The following is a 27,896-nucleotide window of genomic DNA, read 5'->3' as shown; positions in this document are numbered from 1 at the left end:
AATGCACCTTTTGAAGTGGCTGACTGGCTTTAAACGATGGAGTCAGTGTGACAATATCATGTTCTTACGGCCGATGGCAATGCACGCTTCAACCACGCATCATTAGGACAATTCTTCATATTGGTTTGTGAAGCATGTATACAGGACGCTTGTGTTCGTATTGCATGAAAGTTACTTTGACTGCATTTCTAATCAAATAGAATTATTGTCACTGTTCCACAAGTGGAAGCGTGGTTGTGTTTTTACGCAAAACACACGAAAAACAGAGAATTGTGATGTGTTACGTTTTGATTAAATCATTATGACAATCTTGCACAGTATATGGCACTCTCGAATGACTGGATTTCACTGTGACCCTGATAGGAGAACCGCAAAGCATTATTTTAAAGAAAAAATATCAACGTCTCTAGAGGTAGTAAGAACAAATACATCTGTTCTTTCGTGGTTAAAAAGAAATCTGTGCTCATTATGAAGGAATTTTGGGGTGTGATGTGCTTTAGCAGTGCTTGATGCACATATAGTAATGGTTCTGTCATGTTTGTAGTTTATCGTAATATTTAGCTCATCATCCTGTGTGTGAAGTTTAACCGGAAATAGAGGGCGGAAAACAGGCATGGCTGTGGTGGTACACCCACTTCCCGCGAAAACAGCCAGCGTTCAAACCCCTCTGATACACAGAGTTTCTTATTACTTACTTTATTTGCATCTTTCTAAGTTTTTAGGTCATGCAAAGATGATAATATTCCGCTCACAATCAATGACGCCTACACCGACACAAATGCCGGACTTTCTGTGACACGACCTCTTTAACGCTATGGGGTTAATAAGAAAAGCAAAAAAAAAAACTTCTTGGGGCATCCATTCTCGCCAGAGTGAAGGAAATTCATGAGTACCCAATAAAGGCAACGCTCATCAGGCTGTCACAAAATTTCGATGAAATCTGTCTGCGACACTACTGCAAACACGAAGCAGAGGCACCTCACCTAGCTTATCTTGTAATGAACGCGTTATACATTCGAACGGTAAATATGCCTCTTTCATATATATACATAACTCGTACCTCCAGTGCACTGCAATATGTAACAGCGAGAGTTCGAATAAACTTTTCGAGACTCACATACTGGGATACATCGCTAAAGTCTACAACATAACTGCATTGGTTGTTGTTAACGATTAAATGTCTGTTCGTTCAACGTCGTTGTCACTTGTCATGGCGTGATTCGTGTAACCGTTTCCACTTCCGCTGACAACACTGGGCACCGCCGGATTAGATGTTTCCTGTAACACGAGAAAGAAACACAAACGCTCAGGAGATCTATAGTACGTAAGAAAAATGTGGGCATGCACTAAGAGAGAGAGAGAGAAAGGAAGGGCCGCGAGGAAGGGCGCACGCGCACTCATGTGAAAACGAAAACACACACAGGAAGGGCGTCCTAGCTACAACCGTTCAGTAAGGCCGGTCCATCGCAAAAAGTGTAGTAGCGCTTTCAGGGCCTTCTTCTGTGAAGTTGCATCTTGTCGATATTGTAGAATTCCTTGCTTCGACAGAGGTTGATTATCTAATTTTCTGAGTTCCTTGCGAAGGCATAGTCGTTGTTTACTATACACTAGGCAGTCACAAAGAATATGTTGGATCGTTTTTTCTTTGCCACAGTGGCTACAGGCTGCGGTGTCGGCCATCCCAATGCAGAAAGCGTAGGCGTTGGTAAACGCAACGCGCAACCACAGCTTACATAATAGGGTCTGGTCTGCTCGGCAAAGCCTTGACGGGACTTGAAGACTTGAGTAGGGTCAAGCGAGTGCAGTCGAGCATGCTTGAAGTGTGGCTGATTCTATTGTGGCGTGGTTTGCTGACTACATTGTGATGTGTTTGATGCGCCTGATTGCACTGGCTAGTTGCTTGGGCAAAGTAAGGGAGAGGATGGTACTAGGACGGCTAGAATGGTTCCTGGAGCATCACAACATCTACCCGTACGCTATGACGGAATTTCGCCGTGGCCGGTCATCAATTGATAGCGTCATGGACCTGGTCAGCTACGTGCAAGACGAAAAAGGCCATAAGCATCTCTGCGCTTCTTTATTTCTTGATGTTAAAAGGGCGTACAATAACGTCACACATGAAGCTGTCCTCACCGCTCTCAAGGAGGTAGGAGTGGGTGGTCGGATGTTTCAGTGGCTACGCAGCTATCTCTCTGAGCGATCCTTTTTCGTGAGAACCGAGGATGGTGACACTTCGCTACAATACAGCCACTGTGGTGTTCCCCAGGGTGGCATACTTAGCCCTGTACTATTCAACCTGACGCTAATAGCTCTCAATGAGCATCTGCCAAGTACTGTCAGATTGTCAATGTACGTGGACGACATCTGCGCTTGGACGTCCGCGGTAACACGTCTAGAGCTGCGAGCGTGAATTCAGAGAGCTTCAACTCAATTTGCTATTTACCTCCGTCAACGAGGTCTGAAAATTTCCTCTGAGAAATGTGCACTTTTGGCATTTACGCGCAAACCAATGCAGAACTACAGCGTTCTGATAAACAGTGAAAGGACACGTCACATCCGATCATACAAGTTCCTAGGTGTTATAATTGACAGAGACCTCTCGTGGAGCCCACATGTATCATACATGAAAAGGCGATTCACAGGCATCTGTCATTTGTTCAAGTTCTTCGCTGGAAAGAACTGGGGAATGTCCACAGCTGCTATGTTGCGACTATACAGGATTCTTTTCTTTGGATTCCTTCGGTACAGCCTACCTGTGTTAACCAACGCAAGTAAAACAAGCATACGAATGCTTCAAAGTGTCCAGGCTCAAGCACTCGGGATATGTTTAGGCTTGCCCCAAAGTGCATCAACAGCGGCAACTACCGCCATCACAAGGGACCACCTTATCAAGACCCACATTAATGTGGAAGTGCTGAGGACACATATACGACACCTTGCTCGAACTCCTCGACATCACCCAGCTTCTCTACCAATGGTCCGACCATGCACATCTTACTGCAAAACAGTGACCGCACATGGTGATTCGATCCCAAATTCGTTCTCTCCTGCCGCTAGACCTGCGAATCCGCCATGGTGTCTCGCTCAACGAATGATTAGTATTAACATACCTGGCGTCCATAAAAAGGCCAATTTGTCGTCACCGGCTCTTAAACAGCTCACATTACTTCTCTTGTATGAGAAATGCCAAGACTCCACACACATACACACTGATGGGTCGGTTCAGCCGGACAGCTCTACAGGAGCAGTAGTGATCCCAAGGTTGGCCACGACAATTAAATTCTCACGAAACAACATCAACTGCAGCAGAATTGGCAGCACTTCGTGCCGCGTTGCAATTTGTAGTTGATCAACCTACACGCAAGTGGACTATCTTCTGCGACTCGAAGGCGGCACTGCAGTCCCTACTATCAGCCTTACGCCGTGGACCACACGAGCAGCTGGTACTAGAGATAGCAGAGGTTATAAACCACCTGACTGAGAAAGGGCACCAAATTACATTTCAGTGGTTGCCCACTCACTGCGGAATCATCGGCAATGAACGGTCCAATCAAGCTGCCCGCTCAGCCAACACAAAAGATCATAAACTACGACTACCACATTTTAGGACAGATGCTGCACGAAAGCTCCGCAGGCTTGTTGGCATGCACTAATAAATTAATAGTGCGTGTTGCTCTTTCCGGTGAGTCGCCGCTTGTCACATAATTTACTCTGGTTAAAGATACAGGTTAAGCCTAACTTGGGAAGTCGAGCTCCTACCGACACTTACAAGATAGCTTATCTCCACAGGAATTTAACGGGCTATTTATCAAGAGTGTTATATAGGAGACAAGCGAAGTCTTAGCAAAAAGAACTACATGGTGCGTTTTTCGTTTTTTTTTCAAAACTGCACGATACCAACAATGGAGCCACATATCACTTCTTTTTAAGTGCGCTTGATTTTGTTACTTTTGCGGTACTGTTCCTCGCCTAAAATTTATACCGGCTTCTCCATCATTTTTTATGACCTGCCTAATAAAACTCAGCGTCCCATTCAGTAGAACAGCGGCTATAGGGCTCTCGGCTGCTGATGCGAGGTCGTGGGTTCGATTCCGGGCGCGGTGGTCACATTTCAGTAGACGTGAAATGGTAAAGGCCCATGTACTGTGCGATGACATACCCTTTAAAGAACATCACATGGTCAAAATATTTAGATCGCCGCACTACTGAGTCTCTCATAATCCTATCGTCCTTTTAGGAAGCAAAACCCCAAAGATTATTATTATTATTATTATTATTATTATTATTATTATTATTATTATTATTATTATTATTATTATTATTATTATTATTATTCCAACTCAGCCGTCAAGCAGAGCTTACATCTTTTAGTCTGGAAGCACTTTATTGGCAGCGCTTGATTCGTTCTCGCAGTCGAAGTATCGAGGGCACACAAAAAATTCAGGTGCCTGTATTGGGTAGGCGTAAGTTATAGGTTTATTTGTGAGCCAACACCTACATATACAAACACTGCATGTTATAGCTCCTCACTCATTTAATTATTTTTACTTTTTGTGGAAATCATCATCATACCATCATCATCATCTTCTTTATCATCATCATCAGACTAACTATACCCACTGCAGGGCAAAGACCTGTCCCACGATCCACCAATCAACCGAGTCTTGTGCTTTCTGCTGCCATGTTATAGCTGCGAACATTTTAATTTCATCGACCCAGCTAACTTTCTGTCTCCCCTAAGTGCATTTGCCTTCTCTTGGAATCCAGTTAGTTACTCTCAACGACCAGTGGTTATTTTGCCTACGTGCTGCATGCCCGGCTCAGGTCTATTATTTCTTTTCAATTTCCCCGATGATACACTTAACACCGGTTTGTTCCCTGACCCACCCTGCTTGCTCTCTCCTTGTTTCTTAAGGTTAAACCTATCACTTTCCTTTGCATTACTCACTGTGCCATCCTCAAATTAGGCTGAGCTTTCTTTGTAAGCCTCCAGGTTTCTGCTTCATTGGTGCAGAAATATGCAGCTGTTATGTACCTTTTCCTTGGGGGCTAGTGGCAGGTTACCATTCTTGATTTCAGAATGCTTGCCGAATGTGGTCAACCCCATCCTTATTCTTCTATAGTTATTTCGCTCTGATGTTCCGGTTCCACAATTGCTGCCTGTCCTAAGTAAGTATATTCCTTCACATCTTTCAGCGTCTCTGCACCTATGGCATGGCGCTGTTTCCCGCCGAGACTGTTGTATATTACTTTAGTTTTATGCACACTAATTTTCAGACCTACTCTTCTTTCCCTGTGCAGTTCAGTAATCACGAGATGCCATTCGTCCCCTGAGTTCCTCATCCAGGCAATGCCATCAGCGAATCGCATGTTAAGATACTTTTCAATAAATCTTATTCCTAACTCTTCCCAATCTGGGGTCCTAAAAACCTCCTCTAATCACGCGCTGAATATCATTGGAGAGATCTTGTCTCCTTTCCCTACATCCTTATTTGTTGGGATTCTGACGCTTTTTTTATGGACGACTATGATGGGGACTGTGGATCCACTGTATGTTTCTTTCAGTATGTTTGCGTAGGGTTCGTCGACGCCCTGATTCCGTAGTGCCTGCATCCTTGCCGATGTTTCAACGTGATCGATAGTAGCAATATTGTCCGCTGTGAAGTAGCCAGTATAAAATCCTGCTTGTTCCTTTTGTTTATTGAATTCTAATACCACCCTGATTTTATTAGCTATTAGTTTTTTGTAAATAGTCTGTAGAAAATGGAGAGTAGGCTAATCATCCTGTAACTTTTCAATTTCTTTATATCTTTTTTTTCTTTTGGATTAAGATGATGTAGGCATTCTTCTAAGAGTCTGGTACCCTTCCCGTCAAAAAAACACTTCGTATATAAGGTGGCCTGTTTTTCAAACACAATTTTTTCGCCATTTATCAGCAAGTTTGTTGTTACCTTTTCTTCACGAGTGGCTTTGTCTCTCTGCATGCTGCCTAGTGCTTTTATTACTTCCACTGTTGCTACTTGTAAGGCGCATTCTTCTGGCCTATTATTGCTTCTTATGATATCAACCTCGTTGGTTCGGATTTTGTACAGCTCGCTGAAGAACTCCTCCGCCCCTTGCTTTGTCCTCTTTATATTGGTTATGACACTGCCTGCCTTGTTGCTTAATACATACATCCGATTTTTGACTATTGACTATGCACAACTTTGTTTTCACAGCTTTTAGGTTTCTGCCGCTTTTTACAGCTTGCTCCATTCTCTCCATGTGATACCTATTGATGTCAGCTACCTTACGCCTATTGATTAACTTCGAAAGCTCCACTAGCTCTGTATTCTCGGTTACATTTTAGGTTTTCGTGGTGTGTCACCTCTTAATGACATTTTTTGTCTCCTGGGATAGTTTTCCAGTCTCCTGTTTAGTGGTAGTAGCGTCGACTTCAATAGCACACTTTTTTGATGTTACTAGTAAGATTATTGTTCAATGTTTCAATACTAACGTCGGTGACATTGTTTAGAGCTGCGAATCTATTTTGAAGCGAAACTCTGAATTTCAGTACTTTTCCTGTCACTGCTAGCTGTTTATTTGCCTTCTTGTATATCAGCTCATGCCATTTTTTTCGGGCGAATTCGAGCTCCAACACTAAATGATTGTTGACATTCTAATTACGTTTAAATGTCATATACATACCTCCATCTTCATTGAAACAGGTGTCTGCTCCTTGGCTGACTGCTCCTTCTTGTGAGTTTTCATCATCAGGTATAATTTTCTCATGCAAGGTGATATCAAGCTCGGATCTACATCGACGGACTTTTTAAACGCTGCATAAAGACAAGGAAACCGCAGGCATTTATTGTAGCACAACTGCGCGCTACAGAGAAACAACCTAGTTACTTCGCTTGAAAATAGCGACCTCTGGGGTCTGTCTTTTGAGTACTCGAAGTCTACCGCTGCACTAGATGTTTAGTACTGAACTACTTTTGAAATCATCGTTATGGTAAATATACCTTATTTTAGGTGGTAGTGGTTAGACGAGTAGCGATTTGGCGTTTAGTGACATTTTAATTCTCCGCTGTAAATGCAAGTGCAGGCGGCGTCCTGAAAGTCGGGACACTTTGCGTCTTATGCAGTGGAATGTCACAGGAAAACAAAACTGTGAAAGCCAAGCCCCCTTATATATATAATTTTTGAGAGTAGTGCATGGGAAACAAAACAATTATTTCTTTATTTATTCCTAACAGTGTCGGCTGGTGATCCAGCGTTCTTCGGACGATGTAAGCGAAATGGCACAAGTTGCACAACCCGTAGCAGAGGGCCACCGTCACAGTTAGGGGCCACAAAAAAGAGAGAAATATCAAACTGACGAAGCTATCGACACACAACAAAACGAAAAAGAAGGAACGACAGAGAGCCACCGGAATTGGGCGGAAAAGTCATGTACTGTCATGACGGGTACATTAGATGCGCCGCCAGAGGAAACGACCAACGAAAAAGGGAAAAGTGAAGAATATTGACGCTTTCTCGCATCCCACACATTGGTTCAGTTAAACGTTCAGGTGGTTCGGCGGCTGGCCCGCCGCGTCAGACCGTACACACACAAGAAGATACATACGACCCAATGGCGAAGGCAGCTGGCCTCACGTGGTTCTTGATTTCTTGAAAGTCGCTAATAAAGCTTACTAACCATTTTGTGTCAATATCTAAATCTTCAAAAATTTCTTTTTTAAGAAGCTGATACGGTTCTCGTGCTGTAGGTGAAACGAAATGTATATGTGACAGCCATCAACAGCAAATTTCATAAAGAAAATTCCTCTCTTGATTGGAATTCTTTCAGCATAACTGCTGGGGCACTTTTTTTTTACTTTTCATAAATTCAAGATTTATAAGAATTCTACCACTAAACATATCGCGTAGATACTTCGCGTGCTAAATGATTCCGCATTACCTGTACACTAGCAAAACTGCACTGAAAGAAGAAAACGAGTCAACTTACAGAAAATTAACGTGAGTGAGATAGCTACCACAAGCGTGACGAAGAAGCTGATGACCGGAATCCACATGTAGGACACGTGGTACAAGTCGTATACTCCCCTGAAAGACAGGAAACGAAACTTCTACCTAAACAGGCACAACACCACTTTCGCGATGGCTGTAATGTATGCGCTTAAAAGCATTGCAGGGTGACAACACATTGTTAAGTGCACAAACAGGATTACCATCAGGGTATGTCAGGTAGTTTTACAGAATGTTCTTTAGCCTAACGTGCCTCATGTGCACGCACATTGTCTCTCTCTCTCTCTCTCTCTCTCTCTCTCTCTCTCTGTGTGTGTGTGTGTGTGTGTGTGTGCGTGTGCGTGTGTGTGTGTGTGTGTGTGTTGTATCCATAGTGAATATCTTCGAATGTTTAAGCAGAATCGATGTAACAGTATCTTCATTGTAAGTGCTCTAACATCAAAATATTAGTGATGGCCGTGAAAGTTGTGTTTTTTATTGTCTATAAATAAGAAGTCAGTTTATTCCCTAAAGATAAGAAGTCTGCAGACCACCGCCAAGAAAGTCTTAAAGTTTAGCTGAAAATCATTGCATACTTATTATGCAGAGTTGATTATAAAACTGGTGATTTTCAGGCCATCTCCGGAGTTTCTGCAAGGGTACGTTTAGCGATGCCAAATTATGACAGTAGACGCGAATATTAAGAAGAACGTTTAGAAAGAATAAAAAGGGGCGGAATCAGTAAAAGGGTGAAATCAACAGAAGGTCAACGCCAGCTTCCAGTTATCGTAGATAAGTGAACCACCTTTTTCTTGTGCAATTTTTTAAGCATACAAACATGAAAGCTAATACGAACTTCACAAGTCCAGGGCTGCAAAGGGTGAGCTATGGACAGGTACATTTTATTCATAAAACTATCAGACAGAAAGCAGGTGGTAAGGATTAGGGACCCGAATTTCCTCATTTATGCTGGGATAGCAGCTTTGTGCTGCATCGTAGCACGCTTCTCGCTGTCCTCAATTTTCTTGAAAGGAAAAAAAAAATGCACGCTTCGATCACGTTCACGCTATAGACTGTCAGGTTGCTTTAAATGATAAAGATTGACTGTAGAAAATATCGGTGCCATCAAGTATCTCTGTCATAGGCGCTGTCAGAGGGAAAAAACAATAAAAAACCACTTTTCTGCGCAACTGACTTGCTGGCTGCTTGAGTTTCCGTAGTGAATGAAGTTCATGCCATGGCTGCGTGTCGTCTTATTGAGGAACAAGTCGGCTGTTACTGACCTCCTAATGCTACAACATCATCCCTTAAGTGACCTTGACTCACCCTGAGAAGTAACTCCGCTGAACAGGAACAGTAGCCGTGTAGTTGAAGGCGCACTCCTCAAGGGTGGTGCGGGCGCCACTGGGCTTGGGAGGGTACAGAAGACGTCCAACAGCCACCCACAATGCCAACCCAAATCCCGCAAACATTGACGACATAGCGACCTGCAGGAGTATTTGAAAAATTGGCGAAAAAAATGCATGGCGTATTAGACTATGGCAATGCAATAAAACATACCAGACGCATTTACTTTTGACCAAGATGCTACGCTTTCATCGGTGAAATCCTATCACCAAAATAAAACTCCATAAGCTGTTTTCGGGTCCATGTGTCACGCTACATTGCCTCTAACTGCACTTTACATCATGAAAACGCGTACGACATCAAGTGTTAAGTGACGTGAATGGTACCACGTGGATGATAACATCACCGGAAATCTAAGAATGTAGTGTAACGTATAATACTGCGTCACGTGGAAAACAAGGTTATGGGTTATTCGCCTAGAAATAATATTGTGTTGGCCAATGTGTTTACAGTCTGGTTAGGTGCCCGTGAAAGCGGTGTGTTCAGAATATACAACAGTCTTTTTTATATTTCGCTAAGTAAATTATTAGATTCTGGTCATGTCTTCGTATCTTCATTGTCCTATTCTATTTATTTTTCATATATATGTTAACAGATACTAGCTCCACAGACATTTCTCTAGTTGTGAATAATGTACTCAACAGCAAAAGTTTGCGGGACGTGGAATTCCCGATAAAGCTGAATTCCCGCTTTGTCTGGGAATATAATTTCAAAGTAAATGTCCCATACTGCACTTGGCATTCCGACCTATACAGTCACCAGCTTTATTACAAGAATTTAGCTTGGATATAGCAGAAATTCGCATTTATTGCAGATCCAACATCCTCCAAAGCTTTCTGTTGATAGTATAGTAATGATAGATGCCCTGGTGAGTCGTACGACACTCAAGAATAACACTCTTAAAGTATTTCTCTTATTACCTATGCCCTGCTCGCCTATTCACTCTGTGCCATCGACTCACTTTCGTCATGATCACTAAAATCATCATCATCAGCCTAACTACGCCCACTGCAGAGTAAAGATCCTTCCCATGCTCCGCCAGTAAGTCACAGTCCTGTGCTTGCTGTGGTCACGTTATCCCAGCAAACTTCCTAATCTCATTTGCCCACTTGACTCCTTGCGCACTTGCTTTCGCTGAAAACACAGTTTGTTACTCATATTTATCACTGTTTATCGTGCATACGCGTTTATGTTTTGCTCATGCTAATTTCTTCTTCTTGAATACAAATAAGACTTCCTCAACATATGTTTGCTCTCTGACCCACTTTACGAGTCACTTTACGTAACCATTTGTTCCCAACGACAGCCCTTCTCATCATTTTGTATCCGTTCTTAAGCTGTTGATAGACTAGCGGATAGCAAATTACCTAATTTTGCAGCAGTTACATGAAGCTGCCTATTCTGCTCACAATGGTTTTCTTAAATGATCTCCTTTGGGAGCAATTTATTGTTTTCTGTTTATGTTTTCTGTTTTCTGTTTATGTCGTTGGCGTAACTATAGGTTACGCCAATGACATAAACCGAAAACACATTGGTTGTTAAAGAAACATTATCTATACTGACATATTATAACTCAACTGAGTGTGTTGCAATGTAAGTCCATGGTGACGGCCTGAAGTATAAACAGTCTCAAACTCCGCAGAAACTGTTCCGCGAATCGCTGAGTGCATGTGAACCGTATTAATCCCCATGTGACTCACCTGGGTTTCCTTCCTTGAAAACTCGGTGATTTCTATTATCCCATGACTAATTTTATGTGTGGCTGATAGAGCACACGCAGTTCGCACCGTGAAAGTCGCAATCGATAGATATCGTATAGTGACAAAAAAAAAAAAACTAGAGGGTACTACTGTCTTAATCGTGGTTAGAAGGAATGCATACAGCATATTATGCGCTACAGTTACTGCAGTGAAAAAATATATGTCACCACTTCCGATACCGTCATCACAATTTGGTGGCCTTTTAATGTCAAGCTGTCCATTACACATGAATACACACGTGGGGACGATAATCGGAACGCACTCACCTTACTTCCGCACCAGGGAAGCAGGAGACCAAGGATAAATACCGCGCCAGTTGCACCTTTAATTGATCCAGTCGTCACGAAAACAGCCTGTGAAGTAAAATTGAGTCAGATATCACATATAAGTCTGAATAAAGTTTATACAGCATTGAAGCAATCATAACTTTATCTTTGGGTCCCTCTTTATTTACGTTGTTAATTTAATACGTTCATGTGTCGTATAGTCCGGTAGGTTCGTTCTTTTGTTCTTTTTTTTATCTCACCCCAACCCAAAGTACCCATTCCACCTATAATCACGGCCGGAGAATAGCAAGGTTGCCTAATAGGGGCTATACGAATCTTCGACCACGGTCGCATATGTAGACGAGGCAAAATATTCCGTCGTCCGCATTTTGCAGTGACTGTATCGAATAATGCCCACAAACTACTTTGGTGCGCCGCTTTACGACAAAGTAACTCAGATAATCTAGGCGGAAGAAGCTGCACTAATTGCTTTGGCAGTAGCTCACTTAGGCGGAGTATATATTTTCAGACTCAAAAACCGCCATCCGTAATTTTCCTCTGCGTCGAATTTATGCACCCGCTTTCCTATACTCGGTGTAGTTGTGAATTACACAGACATTCGCAAGTGAGGCGCTCTGTTGGCGCGAAGCGCGAGCGCCGATTGCGAGTTGTTGGCAGAAAGCCCGTTCGACTTCTTGTCGCTATGCTGGTGTTCTACCTGCTACTCACTCGACATGGTCAAATAAACCCCCTTCCAAAGTGGTGGAGATGCCAATGCAGCGGCATTATAATCGTTTTCTTCAATTAATCAAACTCCTGCACAAACGTTAAAGCGTCAGCTCAGAATTTTCTCACCGATAAGACAGAAGGCAGGCTCGCGGAGAGGAACGCCAGGACCACCGCGATGAGACCAAAACTGGCAGCTGAAACGGAGATTTGTGTTCCATTTACTGTCGTTTATAGAAAAAATGGAAGTCAAAACAACGCGCATAGCTAAGAATCTGTTCAGCAGCTGTACATTTATACCTAATTAGGATAAAGTACTATATTTTTTTTTCTTTTTCGTACAACGGCCGCTTGTATTGTTCCTTCTATTGTAGCTCGCCAAGAAAGATGACTTTAGTCAAACAGTTAGTGACATTAAAAGTGAGCCAAAATGTTGTGAAATATTTTTTGTCTTCCTGATTTGTTTTGAAAACAATGCATAAATAGCTCCATCAATTAATAATAAACACAATTACAACGTTAATAATAGCAATAGCAAAAGCTTTCTAACGTATAAATTTTGTACGGTGGTGGTAAAACGTCTGCAGCCATGACCACTACGCCACGAAATCTCCACTATTGTTGTGGCTGTTTCCAGACCACCCATTTGCAATTTTCAAGCCGGGGACCGGCTTCCCTTCGTCAAAACAAAATCAGTTTTGAATATTTTCAATCCCAAAATAGAGAATTTCTCTGTTTTTTAGAAGATACATTGCACCTGGGCACGCATGGCTTGAAAATAATCTTGGCCTTTCTTCTTTGACATGGTCACTGCAAATGTGTGTTGTTCCAACGTCATTTCTGCATTTTACTCATAACAACATTTTTGCAGTTTACGTACATTGTTCTCAGGATCTGTCAATCATAAGCAAGCAGAAATCCTCAGATTGGTTTCTTAGAGGCGTTTACATAATTAATACTAGATATCAGCAGCCTAGGTACAATTGTATTTTTAGATGAAAATCATTCATCAGTGGCAATTTTCATACAAAAAGAAACATAAAAAACATATCTAGTTCTCATGTTATGCTCATGATTTTAGATTGCCTCCTATAAAGCATAAGTATAACCACCTTTGAACAAAACTTTAACGCCCTCTCGATTGAACATTTTAACAAAAGCTAGGCATGTCGAGAACAAAAAAAAAATCGAAACCTTGAACACATCTTGAAACTAATTTTAGCTCCAGTTTAACTTGCGTCTACCTTAAAAATGCCTTCGAACTTTATAGCCACAGCTTTTATTGCCGTTTTTCTAGAGTCAAATTTATACACGCTTTCGAAGTCTCAACGCTGCCTAAATCAAGCGCAGAGTAGATGTCATAGAAGTAGATTTCTCGTTAGTGTTATCGCGAGCATCTGCTACAAGGAATACAGGTTCGCCTCAAGTTGCATATTCAGACGATCAGCTTCATGTTGACGCCAAAGAAACTAATAAAAAATTATACTTTACCGATTGCCTTCATTGCCCACATTACACCTTTGGGAGAGAGTTTCACAATGTGCTTTATGAAGTCTTCCCAGACGATGGCAGCCAAAGCGTTGTACCCAGACGACAACGTGCTGAATTAAAAGAAAACAAAGTAAGTCAGTTTACTTCTCGGGTACTTTAGGTTCATCTTAAAATAGTTATTTAAATATATGACGTATACGAGGATCCAAAAGTCGAGTGATTTCAACAAAACCTTCGATTGACACAAAGATAACTGTATAAAAAATGTGGCTTGATGAAGCAACAAATAATGCAATCCAAAATTAACCAACAAATTGAATTTACAGAAACATAAATTATATTGTTAAGGCTATACTTCCTTTAGCTTGGGTACACTACTTACAATTGATGATTATTTAGACTAAACTCTTTTGCAAACAAGGTTACGTGAAAAAATCTTAGACATATAAGCCGTTAAGACATATATAGCCGTTATAGACATATAGACATATATAGCCGTTAAGCCACACCGCAGGTGTGGCTTAACGGCTAGGACGTCCGGCTCGCCTGCGGGAGGTGCGTGGTTCAAACCCCACCGCCGGACACCCACCAGTCTATAAGAAGGGTACAAGCAGCCCCCTGGCCAGGCGTCCGGCTTTTCTGGGTGCGGTGCTTGGAAAAGATTCGCACAGACCGCTATGCTTGCTGTGCAAGAACAAAGACCACTCGCAAAACAAAACACATACCACCAAAATTTCGCAATGCTAGTAACATGGAGTGTTACCTGAGCGATCCACTGTAAACTGCCGCGACAAAAAGCCCCGTGATTCCGGGCAGGTGACCCAACGTCTCCATCACAAAGTGTGGCATCAACTGCGTTCATAAATAATATCAGCACCAATAAAAACGTTAGAACTCTGCTCTCGCCCAACTCCTTTTCTTGAATATCTGAAGCAGTAAAGATGCATGGTGATCATGGCTGCGTGACCAAAAGATACCAAAGGTTGTGCTATTGTTCTTAGTGAGTAAACAAGAAATACCAACACACCAGTATGCACTATAGTTAGATAAATCTCCCCCTATTACACCCCCCTCAATAAGAAAAAAAAACAGATAGCACGTTGCTGTCTACAGAAACAAGTGAAAACCACCATCCTGCAGTCAATAAATAGTTTCTTTAACGTTTAATATAGCTATGATGCGAAAGAAATGTTTTTAAAACCAGTTAGTTTACTTAGAATAACATGCTGATTGTTGTAATTATTTCAAAAAATTGTTACCAAAGGAGCTTCAGTTTTCCATCATTGCAATATTAGCAAAGTAATATACATAATTTTAAACTGTAATCTATTATTAAACGCAAGTGAGTTTGCTGCACAGGCTAGCCATGTTGCGCAATCGGTATCTTGATTTTGTATGTGCGTATAAATCAGGTGGTCGTGGCAACAGGCAAGTGACCTTCATATGTGATTTCATATTAGTGATTTTTCCCCTTACCATACTCACATCCAAGCATACGTCTTCATCTTAGAAAAGTAACAGCGCACACATAGTGGGGTTAAAGCGAAGGAGGAAAACACTGCGTCTTGTTTCGGCACTGTCTTGTTTATTCTTTTCTTTGCCCCGAGCTGCCTTCATGCGTTTAACACTTTCTGGGATAAATTACCTTCTAGTACACTCCGGTGGGACGTTTTTAAAACTAGAAATTCTTTGATCGTTTGTTTAGGAAATGACCATATGAATAATTAGCACGTGAATATACGAGTCGCACCAATGTTGGCAATCCTATTCGGTAATAATCTGCATTACCGCCTCCACTTACAAGTATTCTCTCTAACTTGCCTGGTCGTACTTGGTTATCATGGCTGCTTTGAGCGGGTCACATCGGTGATAGAGCGCGAAGAGCAACAGGCCACATAGCGATGAAATCGTCAGTATTGATGATACTCCCAGCATATTGATGTAAAGCGCCCTGCAAGTGCACAAGAGACGAGGAGACATTCCTAAGCGATTGCTAGGAGTGTGGATAAGGAGACGGTAAAAAATTTTACGACCATTTGCTACGAGACGCTAAGAGACTAACATTGTCGCGGGACTGGTGCTAGTCAGAAACCAGACATTGGAGTTCTACTTCGAATGATACCACAATTTACAGTTTGAAGAGTAGAATGAGTACATCTCTCCATGTAGCACTGCATCTCGGAAAGGCACTTGTATCTATGCGTTCTTCTACGCAGCAATATCAAGTTTAAATCTTTGGTTTTTAAGTTAACCAAGCACATTTAAGTTAACCAAACAATCAATAAGCTATAAACAGGCCTGTATTCCCCAGGTACGTTTATCTAAAGTGTCAATATTATGACGGCATGTTTTTTTTTTTTTGTTTCCTGTATGCCTGCTGTTTGGAATTTTCTATCCTCGACCTCTGCTTCTGTACGTAACATGTAGATATTTGCACATACGTCGAGACAAATATTGTGCTTTACATAGAGCTCTTTTTCTTACTCAAAAGTCATAAATATTCGGATGTTCTACCAAACAATGTGGACCATTTTGAAATAGGTCATTTCCTAAGAATGAAAGGAAATTTCATGAAAAGCAACCTCTCCCCCTGACTGTCGTCCATGCTTTGTGAAAGTATACTTGTAAATCATCACATAACTCAATAACTAATTACACTGCGGCAAACATTGAAACTGCAGTCCATGAATTCAGTCCAGTTCGGCGATGTTATCGAATACAAGACATCTGCTGCTCTCACTCGACTGCTGTCGCTACTTCGAGAAAGAGGGATTTTTAATAAAGGCACTAGGTGTCGCTATGTGCTAGAATCGTTCCTAGATATTCTTTACACGGGTGTATGTCCTAGAAACTCGAGCCTACACAAAGTATTGGGTTTAAGAGAGAACAATGAAAAGTTAAACAGGTCTGCGATAGAACTGTAAAAAGCGTTTGGATGAATGGTGCCGAAAATATAGACAGAACGGCCTCAATAAATAGTCGAGAAAAGAAAGTCACTCTATCTTTAGGAGCAATGTATTAAATGCCACGAATTTCTTTCCGTACTGTAAGAACTTCTTTGTCTATCTATCTATCTATCTATCTATCTATCTATCTATCTATCTATCTATCTATCTATCTATCTGTCTGTCTGTCTGTCTGTCTGTCTGTCTGTCTGTCTGTCTGTCTGTCTGTCTGTCGGTCGGTCGGTCGGTCGGTCGGTCGGTCGGTCGGTCGGTCGGTCTGTCTGTCTGTCTGTCTGTCTGTCGGTCTGTCGGTCGGTCGGTCGGTCGGTCGGTCGGTCGGTCGGTCGGTCGGTCGGTCGGTCGGTCGGTCGGTCGGTCGGTCGGTCGGTCGGTTGGTCGGTCGGTCGGTCGGTCGGTCGGTCGGTTGGTCGGTCGGTCGGTTGGTCGGTCGGTCGGTCGGTCGGTTGGTCTACGTCTACGTCTAAGTCTAGGTGCTCTCACGATCACGCCGCTTAAATTTGGCGCCCCAAAATTTGTACGGGAGGGTAAGATGATATGACGAAAACGACCCGCTGGTCATGTCTTGAATAATACCACAAGGTCGCTGCTGAAATCAATTTGTGTAGGAGTATTTAGGGCTACCATTCTTGAGCGCACCAGCGCAAACACCAGCTCTACATAACAGCTTACCGCTTCTGGTGTTGCTAATGTCCATGTTGCTGTTGGCATCATTACGCAACTGTAAATAACTGCTAATATAAAACATATGCAGCTGTTTAACGTATGCGTGAGTGCGTGGATTGGTACATCTATTTTAGCGCCACTTCATAACGTATCGCTCAAAAAAAGAAAAAAAAATATCGCGCACCTTCCATTCGCATTCTTTCCATACCATACCCAAGGTACGTTGGTTCTGCCGACTTGTTTTTTTTACATACTCTTACTTGTAGCAAAAATATACAATCACTTTAGACAATGCAGATGCCTAACAAAAATTTAATTTTTCCTCACCTTTGTGGCACACAGGCCACCACCCCATCATAAGTGATATACTCATAGTATCCATCCGACAACCCAGGGGCAGAAATATGCGTCCTCTTCCACCTACTATTCGAACACCTTGATGATAATAGTAACGCCCATCAAGCCACATATAGCACTTTCGTCTCTATCATGCAGGTACTAAATATGCGCACGCACATAGGAGAAATTTTCCTTCACTTCTTCCTCGAGCGCCTTTATGATATGAAGTGCGGAGTGCTTTGAATAAAACATCGTATAAAATTTGCAAAGCATGCAGGAAGCATTCGACATAAAGAAAGAAACAGACGAAAGGGAGAGAAATAGGAAGCCAGATATAAATAAATCGAAATGAACAGGGAAGAAAACACAGACAGAAAATACTGGAAAGGACTAAATGAAAGGAGCAGGAAAGAAAATGAAAACTGAAAAAAAAAAACAAAGCAACGAAGACTTCTCAGCCATTTACTCAGAACGGGATCGCGCCATAGGTTCGAAAGAAAAACAAAGAACAAAGCTCCCCACTCTGTTCAGGTTTGGCACCCGTAATTGGAAGCGACCTTTTTTTTTTTTGCGGGAATTAAGGTGAGTGTTGTGATTTGGAGGACACTGTATACTGCGCGTATTACCTGCCACATGCGATTGCGTGCTTAGTATGTCATAGCGAAAAAACGCCAACGTTAGGACCAAGGCAAACTCGACCCTTCCGGCGCCCAGCGAGCACGCACTGCTTCGTACGAAGATGTAGGACAGGTATTTACATCGATACCGTATCTTCTCACGTACAACAGTTGCTTGATTATAGCTCGCATTTTAAACTAATAATCGCAGAAAATTAGGAACCAGTAAAACTCTCCGCGCATAACCGTAAGACGTCTTTGCAATATTGTGGGACAGTACCATGACGCCAACTTGACGAACAATATTGGTATCGAAAATGTGGTGAATCCTGGCACACTATTGTTTCGTATTAAATTATTTGTTCACTTCATGCTTCTTTGTACCTCTGATTTAACAAAAATATTTTAAGATGTCTTTTACAAATTAAGCTAAAACACGTGGTTCCGTTTAATTTTGGGGAGGGGAATTGAAATTGAAGGTTCTCTTTATTTTCAATCGATTTTCAAAGTATTGCAGTTTTATGCACGCTACAAGTTTTTTCTCTTGTATGCAATGATCCTTGACTATTAAAACTAGCAAAATTGTTGGTCTGATGCAGGGAACTGCTTTAAATATTCTGGCATCACCAGTCCTGGCACTGTATTCTCGAACACATGAGCTGTATACACTTCATCATTGTTTTTGTATATAATAAACGACCAACTGGCCCAAGTTTCAGTCTTGTTCGTACATATTTTTGTGATATGGTTTCCAAAGCGTGGGTCGATATATACTATCGTTCACCTGTGGTGCATACCAGCATACCGTGGGCCATTATGCTGTGGGTATGCCCCGTGGGCATGTCGTGAGCATACCGTGGGTATGTGCCGCACGCGAGTGATGGAGCGGATTTCAGAATATATGGGACCGGAAAGTCTGGTTATTCATGTAATGGCCTGCAGTCGTGTTACTGAGTAACTCACGTCGTCTTATGCCAATTTCGGTGTGTTTCAAGCTAAGGAGATGACCGCAAGAACTCTTAGACGGAAGCGGATAGATAGATAGATAGATAGATAGATAGATAGATAGATAGATAGATAGATAGATAGATAGATAGATAGATAGATAGATAGATAGATAGATAGATAGATAGATAGATAGATAGATAGATAGATAGATAGATAGATAGATAGATAGATAGATAGATAGATAGATAGATAGATAGATAGATAGATAGATAGATAGATAGATAGATAGATAGATAGATAGATAGATAGATAGATAGATAGATAGATAGATAGATAGATAGATAGATAGATAGATAGATAGATAGATAGATAGATAGATAGATAGATAGATAGATAGATAGATAGATAGATAGATAGATAGATGTTTTAAGGAATGCTCCCCCATTTAAAAGGCAGCCCTCCGTGGCCTTGTGTACTCACGTTCGTGCCTTGCGAATCGATGCGAGACCGCAGTAACGTTGTACCATGACCTGGTTCATGCCGAATCCCGAGATCCATGTGATGGAGTTCCCGCCAACGACGCTCCAAAAGGTGAAAGTTTTCTGAAAGTTCAAGCTCATGCTTGCGTGTTGCAAAGTAGAGGAGAATATTAGGTGAGATGGCACTGGCACTGATGTGTGCATACAAAGTAGATAGATTTGTAGTCATAAAACGCGCTATAATTACTACAGTGGGATACACCTTGAGACACCTGGGGGGTTTCCTCCTCAAAAGCAAATGCACACTCGCATACACCAATGATGGCTCACTTAAGACGAACGTCATGAGCTGGACGTCCGTGTGAATGGCTAGAAGTGTTCTGAGTGCACCAATAAGTCTATTTCTTTAGTTGCGGTGGTGACCGGCCTTCACCTTACGGTCGTCTGACCAGAACATCTCCAGACCTCTTAGGTTCTATTTCACTGTAGATAGACTTCATTTTATATTCAGGACGAAAGTCTGAAAACAAATAAAAAGAGCGTTTGCGCACCAAGCGTTCGTACTGAAACGTTATATTAAGGAAATCTGACGCCAAGAAGTGTGCAAATATATTTACACCATCAATTATATTTAGTTCTATTAAAATTTTTTACGCGATGTGTAGTTTTATAAAATGATAATACATCAATCCAATAATATTTATCACCATGCTATGCTTCCTTACGCATTCGGCCGTTCACCATGCTTCAAAATGGTGAAGTTTAGTTTGAAACATCGGGTAGTTGTGCAGCTTGTGAGGTTGACGCAATAATTTGCGGAGAACTTTGTCAATCGATGGAGATAATACAGGTGATGACTAAACAAACAACCTTCCTTTTCAAATGAGCTGCAACACGGCCAGCTAGCTATTTCCAACAATTTTTCAAACAGAATATTAGCAGCATAATATTTATTACTCAAGAAGCGATTGTTTGGAGAATCGCGGAGTGAGGAAGCTGACAGTACTAATTATCTGCCAAGCTTTTTATTAGTTAAGCAAAGCTTAGTGGGCTGAGCAAAGTGCTAGAATTAGTGCCACGATGTCTCTGAAATAGATGATCGGTGGTCTGTGACAGTAAAAAAATTTACGAGGAAGCAGTTTAAACGCCACCCGTAGCAATGGAAGAATCATAAAGAGATCGACTGATAAATTTTGTATAAAACATGGTAGGCTGGTACATATAGATGTAACTAGCAACCTCCCGAGGAATCTACGTTATCTTGCTGTGCACCTGCACCCAGAATGTTTTGCAAGTGTGGACTATGCAGTAAGGCTAAAGCATTACTCGCAGTTTTCAAGATACATAATTATCCTTGCAGGTATCATAAGCGCTTTACGTCAATGACTGTGTATTTATAACTTGTGAGCTCTGTTTGCGACAAGCTTTCCTAGTATAGTGCAGTTCTATACATACTCAAAAAATTCCAGCAGCCCCTGTTTGTTGACCGCGTCGAAAACTGCACTGGGCTCACCGATCACCATGAAACCCTGTAAGAAAACAGGTGACCGAAAAATTAACAAAGACGTAGAGATGTATGTCTTTTGTGTTTTAGGGGCGAAGCTCCTTAAGGCGTGGGCTGAGCGTACCGCCGTAATCGTATGTAGCCACCTCTCGTTAGTTCTTGAACCGGTCGTAAAGGGTGTTACTCGTACATATAACGAAATGCATATACGCTCAAACATGCGAATGGTACGACACTAGAGGACGTTACTTGTAGTGTGATAAATAATAAAAACCATAGCATATTCATGGAATGAGTGATGATGGACGGACAGATGGACGCATGGACGAACGCCGGGGCGGATGCATCAATGAACGCATAGGTGAACGCACGAGAGGACGAACAGATGGACGGATGGACACATGGACGAATGCACAGTGAATGGACGCACGGATGGATACATAGATGGACGCGCGGAGGGACGGATGGATGGACGCATGAACGGAAGAAAGCGTGGACGGACTGATGGACGCTTCACCCCACTCATCATCACTCATTCCATGGATATGCTGTGAGCGGATGCATAGACGAACGCAGGGATGTACGCACGATAGAATGGACGTACGGACGCATGCATGGACGCACGGAAGGACACGCGGGCGGATGCTCGGACGGACGCACATACGAATGCAAGAATGGACGGACGGAAGCATGAACGGATGGATGGACGGATAGACGCATCAATGAACACAGGGACGGACAGACGGACGGATGGACGAACGCAGGGGCGGACGCATAAATGGAGAGTCCATTCGTTCGTGCGTTCGTGTATCCGTCTGTCCGTTCCTGCGCTCATCCTTCCGTCTGTCCGTCCGGCCATCTGTTCGCTTCGCCCTCGTGGAAAAGCCTCGTGGAAACATTCACCTCGTGGAAAAGCCGTGATTTTTTAGCAACAATGATAGCTGCACAAAAAAAACTATGTAACAATAAACTTCAGCAATTACTCATTATCTCTCATGTTATTCGTCAAAACGGGTTGACTGCGACGAAAGAGCGCCCTCACACAAACTGCTTCTGCTGTGGCATCTTTGAAGATAAAATCGATGCATATTAAACAACGGGCACTTTAACATTCATGCAGTGAGGGAGCAAGCAGCTTATTTTCACTTATCACCGCTCTTCGACTGCTGCCATCTATAATTGACGAGTCTATGCGTTATAATTATTTGATGCAGAGGTTAGTTGCCTGAGAGCATTTAGCGAAAGTTACCTCTGGCATTAACCGAGGGATATCGATATGGGTGAACATTCGTTGACATACATATTTAGGTGAAATTAAGGGTCAGTAGCGTTTGCACTGTGTTCAAAATAAATGTGAAAGGATCATGAACTGCACGAGCTGAATTTTTAACCCCGCTCCTCCTTTTCTTTTCTTGACAGTAGACAGCACTGACAAAGCTGATCCTCAGCTTTATCAATGGTGTGCGTGGTCAGCGGTTACGACCGCCAAGGGGGCCAAAGCTTATTGTCTGTCTGTCTGTCTGTCTGTCTGTCTGTCTGTCTGTCTGTCTGTCTGTCTGTCTGTCTGTCTGTCTGTCTGTCTGTCTGAAGCAACCATGTTTGTAATCATGTATGTAAAACGTTTGTTTGTACATAGAACATAATACCTATTTTTAGCCTCTTCAAGCTATCACCGTTTAAGATATGTGTCCAACATTCTCAAGAGTCAGGAAATGGTATATATATATATGTTGACTTTTTGTTTATATTTCAAGTTTCTTTTTTGTTTCCATTAAAATTTGTTTCCATTTCACTATGTGACAAAACTAGCAGGACACTAAATTCCAAAGTGTGTTCAGCGAAAGCCTGTGTGAATTGGTCTAACTATTCCATGCCTTTTTCATACATTTCCAGGGGAATGACACACAAATTTACCGTGAATTGCAGTGAGGCGCAACCCGCCTCCGTTTCACATGCGTTTGTGTACCCCACTTCACGCCTCTTGCCGACTTCGGCGCTCATAAAGCTTTGTATTATTCAAAGCTGCAATGAATTTTTCACATGCAGAACTTCAATGCTTCCGTTTGACATAACTGCCTAACTCTACTAATTCAAAAGTCGATTCTTTTAACTTTATAATAGCGGTCTTAAACAATGCTTGTAACCATCTTAATATACACGTGTATGTAGAAGAAGTGATTGTGAAAGCATCAAGAAATGAAGCACTTCATTGACATCTAGAGTTTTGGACACATTTCCTAAAACACTCGATATAACAACACCTCGTTAAAAAACAGAAAGACAGAAAGAAAGATGGGCACACCTTAATAAGGACAATCAGCAGTCCGAAAATCATCAGCAGCACCTGCAGGACGTCAGTCCAAACGACAGCTTTTATGCCTCCCTGCAGTGGAAGGGGTGTATTTTGGCAAGTTTTATAGGTTTACCTAACATGTACCCACGGTCCAATACATTGCATCGGAGAAAAATAAAGCATCACTTACACTTCCCAACAGCTATATTTACATACAGCGCCCCCACAAAAGAATGCTCAGTGCCTGGAAAAACAAGCCTTGCCTGCATTTTATATTTGCTTTAAAACAATGTAGGAGTTTAGTTAACCTCTACCTGAACGAATTGAATGCGCCATTTGCTTGACCTTAGCGGCACTTCAAGGTATTCAAAAAGCAACTGACACCTCGAGTAAAGAGCATTGTTGCCCTTGTATCGAGGGCATTGTTGCCTTGCAACAGTGCGCTCGGTGCCACAAGGTAAGTCAACAGCATAGTTGCAAGGCAACAGTGCCCTCGAGGGCATTGTTGCCTTGCAACGATGCCCTGTTGTTGAAGGTTGCATCTCCTAGCTTATCTCAATATCGGCTGATCCCTCGACGCCTTCGTTTGCCAGTATTATATTGTATCTCGCATGTGAGGAACCATACTACGAAATATATTCTTCTTTGTGGGGTGAATGCGCCGAACCTCTTCGCAAAATCATGGCAGCTTCACGCTTCAGCATTGCAGAGCCAAGCGTCATGGATGAGCGGAACCAGGAGCGCTTACCTGTACCTGTCTATTTTTTCCTTATTACTCTTTTTCTGTTTCCTGTGCCTTTTTTGTGGCTGTTGCTGTATATTTCTTTCTTTCTCATTCTTGTTCTTTCTGTATTTATTTCGGCTTCTTTTTCTCTCTCGCCATTTTCTGTTTGTTTTTTCGTATCTCCTTGTTTTTATCTTTCTCTTCCTTTCGGCCTCGCTCTCTGTTTTTTTTCTATCTCTTTTTTGTGGTAGTGTTTTTCCATATCTCTCTCTTTTCATGCCTTTTCCGTATTCATATTTGTCTCGTTTCGCTCACTTTTTTGTATTCTATCTATCTATCTATCTATCTATCTATCTATCTATCTATCTATCTATCTATCTATCTATCTATCTATCTATCTATCTATCTATCTATCTATCTATCTATCTATCTATCTATCTATTTATCTATCTATCTATCTATCTATCTATCCATCTATCTATATATTTCACTTCATTCACGGGGTATATTCTGCCGAGCAGATTTTTCATTTGACGCTCTCCCCTGCTGTACTCGGTCGGGCTCTTCTCGTGGCGCCTACAGTAGCGCTTACTGTCATGTTGCACCTACGGCGAAAAAAAAAACAAGGTTCTTGCGGCTGCCTTAAGCAGCTTCACTGTTAAAACGCGCATGAAGGTATGATGTGCGGATACTAATGAACATGTAGGTATACTCACTATTGTCGTGTAGAAGGCGCAAACGCTTCCGTTGAGCACGATGGAAACCCAGACTGGAAGACCTGTCACTGCACCGAGCAGGTATTATAGAGAATATAAATGCTGCACGGAAGTCCCCTTTCAGTGAGCATAAACACAATCGTGGTGCCTCAAGCTCTAAAGAGAGGCTTTCTTTACCAATATGCTTGATTTTTGCGTTTCATTAGTTTGTCATCCCGAACAGCACAGCGATACTGAGAGAAGTTGCTACTGCCTCTGTGATGGGCTTAAAACACCCTGAATGTAGTTCCTACACTACCTGACTCTGAACAGCGTTTTCTACGGTGCTGATGCGGGCACCAGTTACACTGTCACGAAGATAGACCCTGCGGTGGTGCCTTCGGGAGTAACATGGATCCGGTAAAAATCGGCATTGACCATTAGCGACACCATGGAAGGCTTTTGTGATGATTACATGCGAGTTTCGGTTTGCTTTTCATAGTCAATTCATTTGAATCTGGGTATGCATACTTCTGTCGGCTGGACTGCGCATATGAGACTTATTGCAGATTTGAGACCACCAAACCTCTAAGCTGTTATGCTCATAACCCTATAGCTAGACAGGCACGCAAAGCGAATGATTTATCAAAAACAAAAAGTACTCACCTGAACCGAGTGCAAGTGACGGGCCATAAAGCACTACCCCCATATAGAAGCACTGCGATGTACAGATGTCATTTACGTTAGCCAATTCAGGAATTTTAGTAGATCCCGTTAAATGTCTCACTATTCCTTACCACTTCTATAACGGTCAAAGCGGAGATAATCTTCCTGATCAGTACAGAATTGAATCGGTTCTCCAGATACTGCAAGGGAAAAGGCAAGCACTCATGAATATCACACAACGGCCACCATAGCAACGCGAGAATTATGCAAATCAGCTAAAAGCATATATACTGCGTTGTGATCTCAACAGGGACTGAAACGACTAGGTGAAAATGGGTTATATTCTTCTTCATCTTCTTCTTCTTCTTCTTCTTCTTCTTCTTCTTCTTCTTCTTCTTCTTCTTCTTCTTCTTCTTCTTCTTCTTCTTCTTCTTCTTCTTCTTCTTCTTCTTCTTCTTCTTCTTCTTCTTCTTCTTCTTCTTCTTCTTCTTCTTCTTCTCCTCCTCCTCCTTCTTCTTCTTCTTCTTCTTCTTCTTCTTCTTCTCCTCCTCCTCCTCCTTCTTCTTCTTCTTCTTCTTCTTCTTCTTCTTCTTCTTCTTCTTCTTCTTCTTCTTCTTCTTCTTCTTCTTCTTCTTCTTCTTCTTCTTCTCTTCTTCTTCTTCTTCTTCTTCTTCTTCTTCTTCTTCTTCTTCTTCTTCTTCGAATACCTCAATAATAACATTAACGATGGCAAAACCTTACGTAGCGTCGCTCACTGTAGTGTTTTGAGAGCGCGCTCACGCCAAAAAGAAGCATTCTTGTTGTTTCAAGTGCCTTGATGATAATGTTAAACACGGACATTTTTACTCTAGATAGGAAAACACGATAACGCGAATCACGTACAAACAAAATTGAAGAAAGATGCTAGCGAAAAACGGATAGGGAAAAAAATAAGAAGAAACGGAAATATCAATAAAAATAAAGAAATAGACGCAGATAAACTTAAAAATGAGGACGAGAAATAATTAAAGAAGGGGAGAAAGAGAAAACTCAAGAGTGTCCGGTTAACGTACGTTGTTTTTCTTTTGATTTGAGATACCGAGTACAGAAAAAGTTTAATTAATTTATATAGAAATTTTTGGTGGAGCCACCCAAGTGGGTATGAGCCATGTTTGTTTATTCATCATCATCATCCTCTTTATTATTAGCATGACCATCATCATCAAAGCTGGCCAGCTCTGCACTACCTTGAGACTTTCATCTAGCGTACGTTGCCTACATGTAATGTGGAAAGTTAATGTCACTTGTTTATTTTTACTGTACCGCTTGATGGATAACAATATAAGCATTTATAAAATGTGAACAGATGATGAAGATGGTCACCAAAAATATAGACCGCGTGAAAGAATAGATTACACATGTATTTACATTACACGCAGTTTCACTTTGCTGGTAATACGTGCAAACCGTATTACCAGCAACCCTGCACTATAATACCATGTTACGAGATTCTTGAACAGGAGCAAAAGTTTAGAAGAAATAATCAGAAAATCGAAAATCAGAAAAATAATAATAAAGCGCCAAATAAGTGAATTACTTCTTTTCTAGTTTTTTTATTCTGTTTCATTTGGCGCATATTGCCTGCTATTTGTGTTCAATAATTTCTGTTTCAACTATGATATCTTTGATTTTATATTTACCTGTATATTCTTATTTTAACTTTCTGTATGTATCAAAGTTATACGTTAATTGCGACTTCTTTTACGAAAGTTTTTAGGACGCTTCTACTTTTGTTGTCAGTGCTTGTGTGCAAACTGTCGTTTCAGGAGAGAGAACTTCGTCATGCGTCCGCTTTTATTACTCTATTTCCGAAGTGCAATTCAGTCCACTTAAATAATATCTATTTGAATTTTACAACCATACGATAGGGACGTCAATTAAAAAAGGCTAAATATGTTTGATCCGCTTATCTCTAGAGCCGCCAAAAAAGCGTCCTACCTGGTTCACACTGATCATGTCCATGTGATAGAAAACGGGCAGCGACACGTGGGCAGCCACAAGGCTAGCTATGACGACACCAACGACGGCGACCATATGCTGGGAACCATGGAGAAAGTTTTCCGCAGGTACACCCAATATGGCGATCGCTGACATGCTGCTGGCCGTCATGGATAGTGTTACTGGAAACATCTGCGCGAAAAAGTTTATTTATTTATTTATCTATTTATTTATTTATTCATTTATTTGCAATACTGCTTCTCCCTTTTGAGAGCGGGGCAGTTGGGCAGTACAAGGATTTTTCACACACAAAAAAATAAATAACGAGCGAAAACGTCGTTACAAGCAAACACAAGCTTAACAAAGTATGACTATATTCAATAGAA

At 41.7% G+C, this 27,896-nt stretch overlaps 1 protein-coding gene across 1 annotated transcript; it reads right to left on the bottom strand.

The window, feature by feature from the left end:
• Positions 1-656: 656 nt before the first annotated feature.
• Positions 657-27,694, bottom strand: LOC119171903 (sodium-coupled monocarboxylate transporter 1). The gene is made up of 16 exons (XM_075892118.1): positions 27,511-27,694; positions 25,665-25,733; positions 25,534-25,585; positions 24,889-24,956; positions 23,458-23,538; positions 21,107-21,180; positions 19,653-19,793; positions 15,461-15,590; positions 14,403-14,491; positions 13,640-13,749; positions 12,278-12,345; positions 11,423-11,509; positions 9,316-9,476; positions 7,991-8,088; positions 6,688-6,818; positions 657-1,278 (listed from the first exon to the last, which is right to left on the bottom strand). Exons 1-16 carry the CDS (start codon positions 27,679-27,681, stop codon positions 1,174-1,176), a joined length of 1,635 nt encoding a protein of 544 aa, XP_075748233.1. The 5' UTR covers positions 27,682-27,694; the 3' UTR covers positions 657-1,173.
• Positions 27,695-27,896: the final 202 nt, after the last annotated feature.

Source organism: Rhipicephalus microplus, chromosome 4 (genome assembly GCF_043290135.1).
Source record: "Rhipicephalus microplus isolate Deutch F79 chromosome 4, USDA_Rmic, whole genome shotgun sequence".
Lineage (NCBI taxonomy): Eukaryota > Metazoa > Arthropoda > Arachnida > Ixodida > Ixodidae > Rhipicephalus > Rhipicephalus microplus.
Note: the sequence above shows the minus strand (reverse complement) of the source record. Positions and strands in the feature narration are given on the sequence as shown.